This window comes from Salvia miltiorrhiza, chromosome 2 (assembly GCF_028751815.1).
Source record: "Salvia miltiorrhiza cultivar Shanhuang (shh) chromosome 2, IMPLAD_Smil_shh, whole genome shotgun sequence".
In the NCBI taxonomy this organism is placed as follows: domain Eukaryota; kingdom Viridiplantae; phylum Streptophyta; class Magnoliopsida; order Lamiales; family Lamiaceae; genus Salvia; species Salvia miltiorrhiza.
In genome coordinates, this window is record NC_080388.1 from 4,079,800 (window position 1) to 4,095,383 (window position 15,584).

The following is a 15,584-nucleotide window of genomic DNA, read 5'->3' on the forward strand; positions in this document are numbered from 1 at the left end:
ATCAATAATTCTCCTCTACATTTTTTTTCCTTTCTTTTTCTTCTCTTTTTCTTTCCATTAATTTGTTCCCACTCCATCAACTCCACTACCCTATGCTCCCCACCATCTCCACTACCTTTGCTCCCCATCAACTCCAACACTTCACCCATTCCTTCCATTTCGCACCAGCAATCACAAAGAGAAGGAAGGACGTGGCTTAACTACTTTGCCAAGATTTCAAGCTGCTCCAGTCCAGTAAGTACCCCAACACTCGAAGCTAGAGTTTATTGGGTGAAAAACCGTGCATGAGGTAAGGCAGCGAATCTGCCATAAGCACACTGCTCCGGCAGTGTTTTGCAAGGCGATTCCAGCCATCCAAACGGTTCCCAAAAATTCCCAAATTAATTGTGTATCATCTTTCATACATTTTCTATATTTTGGTAAAATTTCAGAATATTTAGAGCTCGCATGATTTATTTATGAATTTGTAAACATCACTGCCCATCTGGAATACATTTTTGGTAAACAATCTTTGGGAGATCATAAGTAAGTTTCACTCGGTGAAAACCTTTGAAACTTGAATATGTCACTCTAGACTCCCGTATCTTTCTTTTGACATCGGCCTCACCATTTTTGAGTAAGGGAAACAACCGGTATATAAATTCTTGAAATCTAGTTCTTATTCCATGTACCATCCAGTAGATTTTACAAACCTACGACTTTGAGGTGGAAAAGGCCGACTTAATATTTGATTCTCAAGCCTATCTTTCTACTGAATATTCACTGACATGTTGGGAACTTACTTGTCAGTTTTAGAATTTTTGGTGAAGCTTAAAGTGGTTTTTCCGATTTATGTTCTGAATCTGCCAAACTTGAACTCTTTTTGTGCACTGAACTTTAGATAGTCATATCTTCTAAACCATGAAGGTTCTTAGAGTAAATCCAACTGGAGAGTGTTATGATCTCTCCCTAGTTTCCAGATTGACCTTTGGGGTTCCCATTGGAGTTTTGTAAAGGGAGATATGAATTTTTAAAGAAAGCCCACTGACTTGGTTGTAATCTGGAAATATGAAATTTACAGATTTTTGCTTGTTAAATACCCATCTTTGAGAGGGCATATCTTGCTCGTTTGAATTGTTTTTCATTCGATTCAAATTGGAGAATGATCCTTGAAATGTCTAGTTTCCAGAATGTCTTTTGGAGCCTCATTTGGAGATCCGAGGTAGATTTGGTGTCTGTTGTAAAACAACCCCTTAAGAGCTCAAGTTGTTGAATTATTTTCTATGTATCAAAGTTTATTTTAAAGGATGTTTCGTGAAAGATTTAGTATATGTGCGTAACAAGTTTGGGACTATTTATTTTAAATGAGGTCCGTTCTTTATTTAAATTAGGATGGACTTTTAATGAATATTTTTGGGATTAAACTATTATTTCTTGATTATATAAATTATTTTTAAGGACTTATAAATATGAATTTCGTAGGCCTACTGACCTACTGTGATCGACGGTTTGTCGATGTCTAACAGCTTTGAAAATTTTATAGCAAGTCCCTACATGAGTCTTGAGTACCCTGGTAAAATTTCAAGCCATTCCAACTTCGTATGATACTTCTTTAAAATGTAAAACCTAAACTGCACATTACTACTGAGAATTTCAGAGAACAGAGAAAAGAGTCATTTATTCAGTAGCTTCCTGGGTGATCTAGCTTTCCAAATTTTTATGGTATTAACCTTATTGTGTTATTTAGATATCCACCAAAGTTGAGCCCAGTTTGACAACGTTTACTATTTTTCAAAATACAAGTTTTCGATTGTTCAAAACTGCCGAACATGGTAGATCGTGGTAAAAACGTCATATCTCTCAAACCACTTGGAGTTTTCGACTCTATTTTTTTTTTATATGAAACTAGACTCGAAGATCTTTCTTTCGGTATGAGTCTCGAGTCCAGGAGATGTCGGAGTCAGAACAGATTAAATTTTGAAGTTGAGTCAGTGTAAAAGCAGAGCATGTTTTGATGATGTTTGATTGTGATTCTTATGTGCCTTATGTTGAGCCTTTTTATTTATTTTATTTTTTTTAATTTTATAACATTACTTGTTCTTATTTATTAAGCCCGATTAATTATGAGATTATAAAGCGAATAAGTTGAAGTATTTATTTTCTATTGACTACGAGGAGCGGGGTTTATTTAATTGACGGATTAGAACACCCCGAAGAGAACGGATTAATTTTTGTTAATTATCCGGCTTCATGAGACGAGACTTAGCTTTGTTTAAATCCGATAGCCTGGATTAACAATAGAAATTCCATGATTATTATCTCAGAATAATAGTTCATGCATACGAGATTCATGCATAGTTTAATTACGCATTCTCATTTAATTGAGAATTTTCCCTCGATTTAAAGTCTTACGTTATTTTTCTCGGATTAAAGGTCGAGCGCAAGAATAAGAGCTCGTCAAGGAGTCACTAATCTGTAGCAAAGCTTGCTATCAGGTGGGTTACTTTCATATATATCAAATGAGTTTAATGTTATGTTTGAACAGTTATTTCATTGCAAAATCTTTGAACTGAAAATTATTTCAAATGTTGTCTTGCCATAAATGTTTCAATGTTTGGTATGATATCTATCTGATGTGGCTTTGCCAGTTATTATGCAATCGAATTCGGGTCCTGAGCAGTTGATAGCTATCCTGCCAGGGCTAGTGTAACACCAGTGACCGTGAGTCATCTAGCGGGTTGGCCGGTCAAGTGACCGGTGAGAGGTGGCCACCTCTCCGGCACACAGTTCCAGATATGATAGATTACAAGAGAACTTAGTCTGCAGACGAACTTTAAGAATCACAAATGAATTTAGTAAGCTTGGGCCTTTTTAGCGAAAAACTCCCTTGCTGTACTGTTTATGATGGCATGACAATTTACAACTTTACGAAGCATGTTATATTTCATAGTAGGCATATGTGCCCACTGAGTACTTTTGTACTCAGCCCTGCATATATTTCTAAATGTGCAGGTTAAGCAGCTGCCGATGGTGATGAAGTGACGAGCGGGACTCTTTTGTCTTATTATGTATTAATGAACTCTAGGGTTACATGTCTTCATACATGTAATCAGAACCTTATTCCGCTGCGTACTCAGAAGTTTTATGTTATTTTGGATAAGTCGGAGTTATCCGAACTTGTTAGTTATTTGAGTCTATACGACAAAAACTCTGTTATATTATAGATATCCATGTTGTTAACAATGATGAAATACGATCCTTTCTTGTTTGATTATTCCCCTTTCTACCCCGCTTCTAACTCCCTCCATTAGCCACGATTTCCCGGCTTAATTATCCTTAATTTTGGCCGGTCGTGACGGATATCGTTTCGACCCCCAGGAAGGGAGCCGTCATATTTCCACGGAATTAGTATGGGAAGAAGAAAGATGATCATCTCCGCCCTGCAAGCAACGAAAATGATGAAGAAGGGATACTCAGCTTACCTCGTATACTTGCACGGAGAACTGGGTACTGAAAAGAGTATAGAAGATGTAGCAATTGTACGGGACTTTTCAGATGTATTTCCAGAGATTCTGCCAGGGCCACCACCGGACAGACCAATTGAGTTTACCATTGATTGGAGCCCGGGGCAGCTCCCATTTCGAAGGCACCATACCGAATGGCTCCTAAAGAGTTGGAAGAACTCAAGATACAACTGCAAGAACTTTTAGAACTTGGATTCATTAGGCCAAGTGTATCACCTTGGGGTGCACCCGTACTTTTTGTGAAGAAAAAAGGGATGGCACATTGCGAATGTGTATAGACTATAGAGAACTGAACAAAGTGACACTGAAGAACAAATATCCTTTACCAAGGATAGATGACCTCTTCGACCAGCTCAAGGGAGCAAGCGTGTTCTCGAAGATTGATTTGCGATCTGGTTATCACCAGCTGAAGATTCGACCAGAAAGACGTACCTAAGACGGCATTTCGAACTAGGTATGGGCCACTACGAATTTGTAGTTGTGCCATTCGGACTAACCAATGCGCCAGCTGTGTTCATGGACCTCATGAATCGAGTGTTTCATCCGTACTTAGACAATTTGTCTTGGTGTTTATAGATGACATCCTGATCTACTCGAAGAACGAGAAAGACCATGAGGAACATCTGAGAATTGTCCTAGAAACGTTGAGGACGGAGCGCCTTTATGCCAATTCAGCAAGTGTGAGTTTTGGCTCAGCGAAGTCACGTTTTTAGGACATATTGTATCATCAGAAGGGATTAAAGTGGACCCTGAAAAAGTGCAAGCGGTGCGTGAATGGAGATCGCCTACTAACCCTATTGAGATAAGAAGTTTCTTAGGATTGGCAGGTTACTATCGGAGGTTTATGGAAGGATTTTCCAAAATTGCAAGGCCAATGACGCAACTACTCAGGAAGGGAATAAAATTTTCTTGGACAGAGGAGTGCGAGAAGAGCTTCCAAGAACTCAAGGAAAAGTTGACTACGGCACCAGTGTTAGCCGTCCCAACAGCTGATAAGGAATACGTGATCTACACAGACGAGTCCAAAAATGGACTTGGTTGCGTGCTGATGCAAGAAGGAAGAGTGATAGCATATGCGTCACGATAGCTTAGGCCACATGAACTGAATTACCCGACTCATGATCTGGAGTTAGCTGCAGTGGTGCATGCGCTGAAGATTTGGAGACACCACCTATATGGAGTTAGATGTGAGATATTCGCAGACCACAAAAGCCTGAAGTATTTTTTTCGAGAAAAATGACCTTAATATGAGACAAAGGAGGTGGCTCGAACTAGTGAAGGATTATGACTGCGGTATTAACTACCACCCGGGTAAGGCCAATATAGTAGCTGATGCATTAAGCCGTAAAACTCAATCTAGGTTGGGATGCCTCGTCACCCAATAGAATGAGCTCATCAAAGAGTTTGGAAAAATGAGCATAGAAGTGGTTAAACCACCAGGGATGATAGCAAGCGATACCTAACTTGAAAAAGATGATTGTAGAAGCACAAAGAAAAGACGAGAAATGGAGAAACTACGGGAAGCAGTAAGGAAAGGAGGAGTCAAGAATATCAAGAAGCCGCAGATAATGCTATCCTCTTTGAGGGAAGAATCTGCATTCCCCGCGATGATGAGCTTATAAGGATAAATCATGAGTGAGGCTCACGATACCCCCTTATACTGCCCACCCCGGAAGTACTAGATGTACCAAGATTGAAGAAGTATTTTTGGTGGGAAGGTATGAAACGAGACATAGCATCATTGTATAGAGGTGCCTAGCTTGCAAGCAAGTGAAGGCTTACACCAAAGGCCATTTGGAAAGTTGCAACCTTTAGAAATTCCGGAATGGAAGTGGGAAAACATTGCAATGGATTTGTGACTAGTTTGCTCAGAACAAAGAAATGAACACTGCAATTTGGGTAATAGTGGATCGACTCACAAAATGTGCTCATTTTATACCAATACCGATCACACACGGGTCAGACAAGCTAGCTCAGTTGTATGTTCGAGAGATTGTACGCTTACACGGTGTACTCGTGTCAATCACTTCAGACCGAGACTCAAAATTTACTTCTAGATTTTGAATGAGCTTACAAAAGGAGTTAGGCACGAGGCTAAATTTTAGCACCGCCTTTCACCCGCAGACAGATGGGCAGTCTGAAAGGACAATTCAGACCCTTGAAGATATGTTGAGAACAGTGGTGTTAGACAGAGGTGGAAGTTGGGAAGCAGTGCTGCCGTTGATTGAATTTGCCTATAATAACAGTTACCAGGCAACTATCGATATGGCACCATATGAGGCATTATATGGAAGAAAATGTAGATCACACCGCTTTATTGGGATGAAGTGGGTGAGAGAAAAGTTTTAGGACCAGACATGGTCAATGAGATGGTTGAGATAGTCCGCCAGATCAGAGGGCGAATAAAAGAGGCACAAGATAGACAGAAATCTTACGCTGATGCACGTCGAACTGAGTTATGTTTTGAAATAGGAGACAAGGTCTTCCTAAAGGTATCTCCTACCAAGGGGATAACTAGGTTGGTGTCAAGGGAAAACTTAGGCCCGATTCGTAGGACCTTATGAGATTTTGGAAAGAATAGGCCCAGTAGCCTATAGGTTGGCATTACCGCCAAGTTTTGGAAATGTTCACAATGTTTTCCACGTATCACAACTCAGAAAATACGTTTTCGATCCAAAGCACATAATCCACCAAGAAGAGATGATCCTTTGCCCAGACTTGAGTTATGAAGAGAGACCAGAGGCCATTCTAGATCGAAAAGTACAACAACTCAGGAATAAGGCAATCACAACAGTGAAAGTCTTATGGAGACACCACGGACAAGAGGAAGCCACGTGGGAGCTTGAAGACAAAATGAAGGATAAATACCCCGAACTGTTTTAGAAGAAATATGCAAATTTCGGGACGAAATTTTTGTTAAGAGGGGTAGTATGTAGTGACCCGCTCTTTTATATATTTTAAATCCAGTAATGAGTGTTTATTTTTGTTCATCAGTGAATGAAAAACGGTTTTTATCCTAATATGAATTCAGCTTATGATCCTGAATTTATATTGTTAAAGCAGTTAATGATATTATTTCAGAGTTATAACTGACTTAGCAAAGTCACGTTATTTATTTAAGCGAGATGGAATTTGATTTTATTTTTACTCAGATCGTGAATTATTTCCGACTCAGGAAGTTAATTAAATCTGCGGATTTAATTTAGATATCAGAGCAACGAACGAATTAAATCTACGGATTTAATTTAGATTCATTTTATAATTTATCGATTTTAGTGAGAAATCACATGTCGAAATACGAGATTTATTTAAATAAACAGTATCAAGCATATACGAGCACACGATCCATCTTACAGTTACAGAATCACCGAGACAGAGAAAATACATCAATAATTCTCCTCTACATTTTTTTTTCCTTTCTTTTCTTCTCTTTTTCTTTCCATTAATTTTGTTCCCCACTCCATCAACTCCACTACCCTATGCTCCCCACCATCTCCACTACCTTTGCTCCCCATCAACTCCAACACTTCACCCATTCCTTCCATTTCGCACCAGCAATCACAAAGAGAAGGAAGACTTGGCTTAACTACTTTGCCAAGATTTCAAGCTGCTCCAGTCCAGTAGTACCCCAACACTCGAAGCTAGAGTTTATTGGGTGAAAAACCGTGCATGAGGTAAGGCAGCGAATCTGCCATAAGCACACTGCTCCGGCAGTGTTTTGCAAGGCGATTCCAGCCATCCAAACGGTTCCCAAAAATTCCCAAATTAATTGTGTATCATCTTTCATACATTTTCTATATTTTGGTAAAATTTCAGAATATTTAGAGCTCGCATGATTTATTTATGAATTTGTAAACATCACTGCCCATCTGGAATACATTTTTGGTAAACAATCTTTGGGAGATCATAAGTAAAGTTTCACTCGGTGAAAACCTTTGAAACTTGAATATGTCACTCTAGACTCCCGTATCTTTCTTTTGACATCGGCCTCACCATTTTTGAGTAAGGGAAACAACCGGTATAAATTCTTGAAATCTAGTTCTTATTCCATGTACCATCCAGTAGATTTTACAAACCTACGACTTTGAGGTGGAAAAGGCCGACTTAAATATTTGATTCTCAAGCCTATCTTTCTACTGAATATTCACTGACATGTTGGGAACTTACTTGTTCAGTTTTAGAATTTTTGGTGAAGCTTAAAGTGGTTTTTCCGATTTATGTTCTGAATCTGCCAAACTTGAACTCTTTTTGTGCACTGAACTTTAGATAGTCATATCTTCTAAACCATGAAGGTTCTTAGAGTAAATCCAACTGGAGAGTGTTATGATCTCTCCCTAGTTTCCAGATTGACCTTTGGGGTTCCCATTGGAGTTTTGTAAAGGGAGATATGAATTTTTAAAGAAAGCCCACTGACTTGGTTGTAATCTGGAAATATGAAATTTACAGATTTTTGCTTGTTAAATACCCATCTTTGAGAGGGCATATCTTGCTCGTTTGAATTGTGTTTTCATTCGATTCAAATTGGAGAATGATCCTTGAAATGTCTAGTTTCCAGAATGTCTTTTGGAGCCTCATTTGGAGATCCGAGGTAGATTTGGTGTCTGTTGTAAAACAACCCCTTAAGAGCTCAAGTTGTTGAATTATTTCTATGTATCAAAGTTTATTTTAAAGGATGTTTCGTGAAAGATTTAGTATATGTGCGTAACAAGTTTGGGACTATTTATTTTAAATGAGGTCCGTTCTTTATTTAAATTAGGATGGACTTTTAATGAATATTTTTGGGATTAAACTATTATTTCTTGATTTATATAAATTATTTTTAAGGACTTATAAATATGAATTTCGTAGGCCTACTGACCTACTGTGATCGACGGTTTGTCGATGTCTAACAGCTTTGAAAATTTATAGCAAGTCCCTACATGAGTCTTGAGTACCCTGGTAAAATTTCAAGCCATTCCAACTTCGTATGATACTTCTTTAAAATGTAAAACCTAAACTGCACATTACTACTGAGAATTTCAGAGAACAGAGAAAAGAGTCATTTATTTCAGTAGCTTCCTGGGTGATCTAGCTTTCCAAATTTTTATGGTATTAACCTTATTGTGTTATTTAGATATCCACCAAAGTTGAGCCCAGTTTGACAACGTTTACTATTTTTCAAAAATACAAGTTTTCGATTGTTCAAAACTGCCGAACATGGTAGATCGTGGTAAAAACGTCATATCTCTCAAACCACTTGGAGTTTTCGACTCTATTTTTTTTTATATGAAACTAGACTCGAAGATCTTTCTTTCGGTATGAGTCTCGAGTCCAGGAGATGTCGGAGTCAGAACAGATTAAATTTTGAAGTTGAGTCAGTGTAAAAGCAGAGCATGTTTTGATGATGTTTGATTGTGATTCTTATGTGCCTTATGTTGAGCCTTTTTATTTTATTTTATTTTATTTTATTTTATAACATTACTTGTTCTTATTTATTAAGCCCGATTAATTATGAGATTATAAAGCGAATAAGTTGAAGTATTTATTTTCTATTGACTACGAGGAGCGGGGTTTATTTAATTGACGGATTAGAACACCCCGAAGAGAACGGATTAATTTTTGTTAATTATCCGGCTTCATGAGACGAGACTTAGCTTTTGTTTAAATCCGATAGCCTGGATTAACAATAGAAATTCCATGATTATTATCTCAGAATAATAGTTCATGCATACGAGATTCATGCATAGTTTAATTACGCATTCTCATTTAATTGAGAATTTTCCCTCGATTTAAAGTCTTACGTTATTTTTCTCGGATTAAAGGTCGAGCGCAAGAATAAGAGCTCGTCAAGGAGTCACTAATCTGTAGCAAAGCTTTGCTATCAGGTGGGTTACTTTCATATATATCAAATGAGTTTAATGTTATGTTTGAACAGTTATTTCATTGCAAAATCTTTGAACTGAAAATTATTTCAAATGTTGTCTTGCCATAAATGTTTCAATGTTTGGTATGATATCTATCTGATGTGGCTTTGCCAGTTATTATGCAATCGAATTCGGGTCCTGAGCAGTTGATAGCTATCCTGCCAGGGCTAGTGTACACCAGTGACCGTGAGTCATCTAGCGGGTTGGCCGGTCAAGTGACCGTGAGAGGTGGCCACCTCTCCGGCACACAGTTCCAGATATGATAGATTACAAGAGAACTTAGTCTGCAGACGAACTTTAAGAATCACAAATGAATTTAGTAAGCTTGGGCCTTTTTAGCGAAAAACTCCCTTGCTGTACTGTTTATGATGGCATGACAATTTACAACTTTACGAAGCATGTTATATTTCATAGTAGGCATATGTGCCCACTGAGTACTTTTGTACTCAGCCCTGCATATATTTCTAAATGTGCAGGTTAAGCAGCTGCCGATGGTGATGAAGTGACGAGCGGGACTCTTTTGTCTTATTATGTATTAATGAACTCTAGGGTTACATGTCTTCATACATGTAATCAGAACCTTATTCCGCTGCGTACTCAGAAGTTTTATGTTATTTTGGATAAGTCGGAGTTATCCGAACTTGTTAGTTATTTGAGTCTATACGACAAAAACTCTGTTATATTATAGATATCCATGTTGTTAACAATGATGAAATACGATCCTTTCTTGTTTGATTATTCCCCTTTCTACCCCGCTTCTAAACTCCCTCCATTAGCCACGATTTCCCGGCTTAATTATCCTTAATTTTGGCCGGTCGTGACATTTTTACATCTCTGCACTCGGACGCATAGTGCCCAAATATATGACAATTATAGCACTTAATTGAAGATTTATCATACCTCGACTGCGTGTTGCTTCTCACTTGTCCACCTTTTGGAGACTCTTTTCTTTCATCATTGTTAACGAAATCTCCTCGTCCACGTCCACGACCTCGACCCATGCCTCGATCTTGGCCTTGGCCACGTCCTCTCCCGGACTGTCCACGACTATTGCTCAGACATTCTTCTTTATCTTTTGAGCTTTCTTGCATTTTTAAAAGTTGCTCCACTATATCTTGTTTCTTTTTCTATTTCTGCTCATAAGCTTGTAATGATCCCAACAAGAGATTGATGATCATCTCCTTCAAATTTTTAGTTTCTTCAATTGTTATTATTATATGCTCAAATCTTGGAGTTAGTGACCGCAATATTTTCTCCATAATTCTAACATCCTCCAAATTTTCACCATTTCTTTTCATTTGATTTGAGACCGTCAAACGTCTTGAAAAATAATCTGAGACCGATTTGGACTCTATCATATTCAACGACACAAATTCTCCTCTTAAAATTTGAAGTCGTACATTTTTAACTTGCTCGGCTCCTTTGCACGCGTTCTGGAGCTTCGCCCACGCTTCTTTGGCGGTACTCGCATTCGAGATCTTCTCAAAATCATCGTCTTCTAGTGCTTGATAAATGAGATAGAGAGCTTTCTTGTCTCTCTTTCTCACGTCTCGCGATCTATCCTTTTGTTGTTGGGATAGTGCGGCCTCGTCTTGCAGCTCCTCGTAGCTGTTCTCCACGATTTCCCAAACTTCGTGGGCTTCCAATAGCACCTTCATTTTGATACTCCAATTGTCGATGTTGCTCTTGTTGAGCATGGGGACTTGAAACGATCGATTGAAGATTCACCATATATACCACAAGTAGAACCTTGTGGCTCTGTTACAACTTTGTTGAAAATATAGATATTATATATTTGAGAGAATAGATAATGTTGAAGGATTTAATTTGTGAGTATGTGTATAGTGTGTGTGGACGTGTGTGTGTGTATATTTTAAGATATTAAGTTATCCTTAAAAATTAATATAAGTAATAGTAATAAGTATTAGTTGGCAAGTCTATTTCACGTGCTCATTTGTTCAAACCCTCGCGGCTATAAATAAGTCTTGAAAAGTTATATCCAAATCACACAAAACTCAAAATAATCTTGAATTTGAGTTCTCAAATTTTAAGGTTATGGCATCCATCAAAATCACATTATTTGCACTTCTATTTCTCGCCATTTTTACATATTCTAAGGCAACCCTGAGCCCTCTCAAAGAGACCGAAATAACACTCTACTACAAAATTTCTGCCGGTGGCCCAAATGCGACCGTGATCGAGGTCCCGGGCCCGTCAATCGGGCCCCTAAACTTCACTAGGTTCGGAGCCACGTTTGTCTCGGACACCCTGATAACCGAAGAAATCGAGGAATTCTCGGCCCCAGTCGCTAGGGGCCGGCGGTTTTTTGTCATAGCGGCCCTTGATGGATCCCAAAGTCTGTGGGTAGACTCGGTTGTGTTTATCAATGGCAAGTATAAAGGCAGCACACTGCAATTACAAGGCTCTTACTCGTTTATGGAATTGTCGGAGATGGCAGTGGTAGGCGGCACCGGAAAATTCCGTCGGGCCAGCGGTTACGCGACTTTCGAGACTGTTTACTTTGATCCCGTGAGAAGCTATGCAGTCCTGCAATCTAATCTGACTGTGCTACATTATGTTTGATAGCCCTAGATAAAGCAAAATAGATAAATAATCATGTCTTATCTAAGCGTTTGATAGCAATATTGTCACGACCGGTCCTAATTAAGGATAATTAAGCCGGGAAACCGTGACTAATGGAGGGATATTAGAAGCGGGGTAGAAAGGGGATAATTAAACAAAGAAGAATCACATTTCATCATTTAACAAAAGGAATATTTATAATATAACAGAAGTTTAGTCGTATAGACTCAAATAACTAATAAGTTCAGATATCTCTGACTTAGCCAAATAAACATAAAACTTCTGAGTACGCAGCGGAATATGATTCTGATTACATGTATGAAGACATGTAACCCTAGAGTTCATTAATACATAATAAGACAAAAGAATCCCGCTCGTCACTTCATCACCATCTGCAGCTGCTCAACCTGCACATTTAGAAATATATGCAGGGCTTGAGTACAAAAGTACTCAGTGGGCACGTATGCCTAAGTATAAAAATACATGCTTCAAAACTGTAAATTGTCATGCCATCATAAACAGTACAGCAAGGGAGTTTTTCGCTAAAAGCCCAAGCTTACTAAATTCATTTGTGATTCTTAAAGTTCGACTGCAGTCTAAGTTCTGTAATCTATCATATCTGGAACTGTGTGCCGGAGAGGTGGCCACCTCTCACGGTCACTTGACCGGCCAACCCGCTAGATGACTCACGGTCACTGGTGTACACTAGCCCTGGCAGGATAGCTATCAACTGCTCAAGACCCGAATTCGATTGCATCATTGGCAAAGCCAAAGCAGATAGATATCATACTAAAATTTAAACATTTTATGGCAAGACAATACTTGAAATAACTTTAACTCAAAGATTTTGTCATGAAATAACTTGCTTGAACGTAATATTTAAACTCATTTGATATATATGAAAGTAATGCCCACCTGTTAGAAACTTTTTGTGGTACAGTAGCTCCTTGACTGATTATTAATCTCGTGCTTGACCTTTATTACGAGAATATAAATAAGATATTGCTCGAGTAAAATCCTCAAATAATGAGATTACAGAATTAACTATGCATGATTTTTATGCATGATTTATTACTCCGAGATGATATTAGATAATCACTACTATTAATCCTCACTATCGGATCAAATAAATACCAACTAGGTTTCATCTTGCGTGGTTGAGTAATTAACTAAAATAATCCGTTCGCTTCAGGTGTTCCAATCCGCCAAGTAAATAAACCCCATTCCTCGTAGTCAATAAAAAAAATAAAATAAATAAATAAATACTTCAACTTATTTGCTTTATAACCTCATAATTAATCAGACTTAATAAATAGGAACAAGTAATGTTATAAGATTAAATAATTAAAAGGCTCAACATAAGGCAGCCTAATAATTAATTAAACAAATATGGGCTTGATTTAAATAAATCGTGGCATTCCAATAATTAAATTGAAAAGTTTAGTTGGAGTAATTCATGGACTCAAGTAATTAAATAATTTTAGGGCCCAGTTGAATAAATAACCAAGGCTTAAAGAAAATAATTAGGAGGCCCAATCGGAATAAAATAACAAAGCCCAATGAATTAATTAAATTAGGCCCAATGAATTAATTAAATTAGGCCCAATGAATTAAACTAAAGCCCAAGCAAAATAATTGAATTAGGCCCAATTATAATAAATACAACAAGGCCCAAAAATAAATAATTATGAAGCCCAAAGAAAATAAAATAAAGGCCCAAATTTTCGGCCCAACTCAAGCCCACTGTAATTTAAAATAAAATCGGCCCACTGAAACGAAGCCCAAATAAGGAGTCCAACATAATTAAATAAACTCCGGCCCAATGAAATGGCCCAATGTAATGGCCCAATTATTAAAATAAATAAAGTCCAACTCAATTAAATGAAGCCCATACAAATCAAAACAACAATTAAATCAAAGCCCATATAAATAAAATCGGAGGCCCAATCAGTAATTAAAATCGGCCATTTAAATAAAATCAGAGGCCCAATATTAATAAATAAGCCAGCCCAACTCAAGCCCACTAAAAATAAATCAACAAGGCCCAAAGAATTTAATAAATAAGCCCAATTAAAATAAGGAGTCCAACTTTAATTAAAATAGGAAAAAGCCCAAAATTCCCCCCCCCCCCCAACATCTCGGTTCTCTCTCTCTATTTCAATACACACTCACATACACTCTCACACACACTCTCGGTTCTCTCTTTTACCTTACAAATCACGCACACACACAAAAGAACGCACACCTCTCTCTCTCTCTCACTCAAAACAGTCGAGCTCTCTCTCTCTATTTCTCCCTCTCGCTCCGCCTCCAACCGGCCTCAGCCGAGGCGCCTGCCGCTGCAGCTCCTCGTCAACGTCAATCCCTCAACGTCCTTCTTATCCTCTCCAAAACAGATCTGTCACTCTCAATCTCGTCGTTGCTGCTGCGTTCCTCCAGTGAGCAGATAAAAGTTCGACGCCTCTGTCGATTCCCCGAGCCCCGACGCCGCTGCTGCTACTGGAATCCGGCGAGCCAGCCTGCTCACGGTTGCCTATTGCTGCGTCGTCGGCTGCCTTCGAGATTTCCGCCGCCTCTAACTACAGCTGCTGTTTTGCCGGGTCGCGGCCTGGAATTCTATCGCCGGACGTAGCCGCTTGGGAGCGCCGCCGCCAGCCGCTGCTGTTAACAGCAAGAGTCCAGCAGCCTCCTTTCCCGGAGCCGCCGTCGCCATGATTCGCAGAGCTCCGACAGTCCCGATTCAGACGTCAATGAAAGCTCCGTCGTCGCGTCGTCTTCCGATTCAGAGCAGGGCAGTCGGCCCTATTCCTTAAGCTAAGTTCTCTAGTCATTCTTCTTTTACTACACAAATAAAATGTTGTTGTGGTTCTCTTTGCTACTGATTAAGCAAATTCTCGTATTCTGTTTAATCTTCTAGTTGCTAAGGTGAATGATTCTCAAGCTTGTTGTTCTATATTGCAGTAGGATGAAAAGCATAAGTCTTTTTATTGCTATACATATCATGCCCATTTGATATAGTGGTGAAACGTGATTATGCCTCTGATATGAATGCGAACTGAATGGTTATTTGAGATAGCAAAATACCTCGCTTGTATTCAATTGATTGGTTGTTGCTGGAGTGTAGTGAAGGGTGAAATAACTGAAATGGATTGAAGTTGCCATTGTTTAACGAATGAAGGAGACTTGAACTGAAAATAGCAAAGTTAAGGACAAAGCTTACCTTGCAATTGTTTGGTTTGATTGATGTATTGTTCGTTGTAGTTGATTAGTTCCACTGAGGAATTAACTGAAATAAATGATGGTTCATTGTATAATGCAGGTGAATTTAGTCGAGGGAGAATGAAAGTATTGAGCCAAACCTTACCTTGAGAGCTTTGGCAGAAACAAACTGGGTTGTTCTTAAATTTTGTTTTCTCGGTGAAACAAGATGAGAGTGAAAGTTTGCATTTGTTAGGGGATGATACTAATAGAAAATATATATTGCTGCATAATTGAGTGATGAGTGGTGGGAAAAATGATGAGTGATGGGGGAAAGTGGTTGGGAAAGAGTGAATGGTCGGGGTGAAAAATGAGTGGTGGGGAAAAGTGGTGGTCA

The 15,584-nt window shown here is 38.6% G+C and overlaps 1 protein-coding gene and 1 long non-coding RNA gene across 2 annotated transcripts; both read left to right on the forward strand.

Annotated features, from left to right (window-relative positions):
• Nucleotides 1-6,932: 6,932 nt before the first annotated feature.
• Nucleotides 6,933-10,144, forward strand: LOC131012778 (uncharacterized). Its single transcript, XR_009097434.1, has 2 exons — nucleotides 6,933-7,177; nucleotides 9,305-10,144. It is a non-coding gene; the product is annotated as an uncharacterized LOC131012778 (long non-coding RNA).
• A 1,317-nt stretch (nucleotides 10,145-11,461) lies between these two features.
• Nucleotides 11,462-11,989, forward strand: LOC131007860 (dirigent protein 22-like). Its single transcript, XM_057934774.1, has one exon. It carries the CDS (start codon nucleotides 11,462-11,464, stop codon nucleotides 11,987-11,989), a length of 528 nt encoding a protein of 175 aa, XP_057790757.1.
• Nucleotides 11,990-15,584: the final 3,595 nt, after the last annotated feature.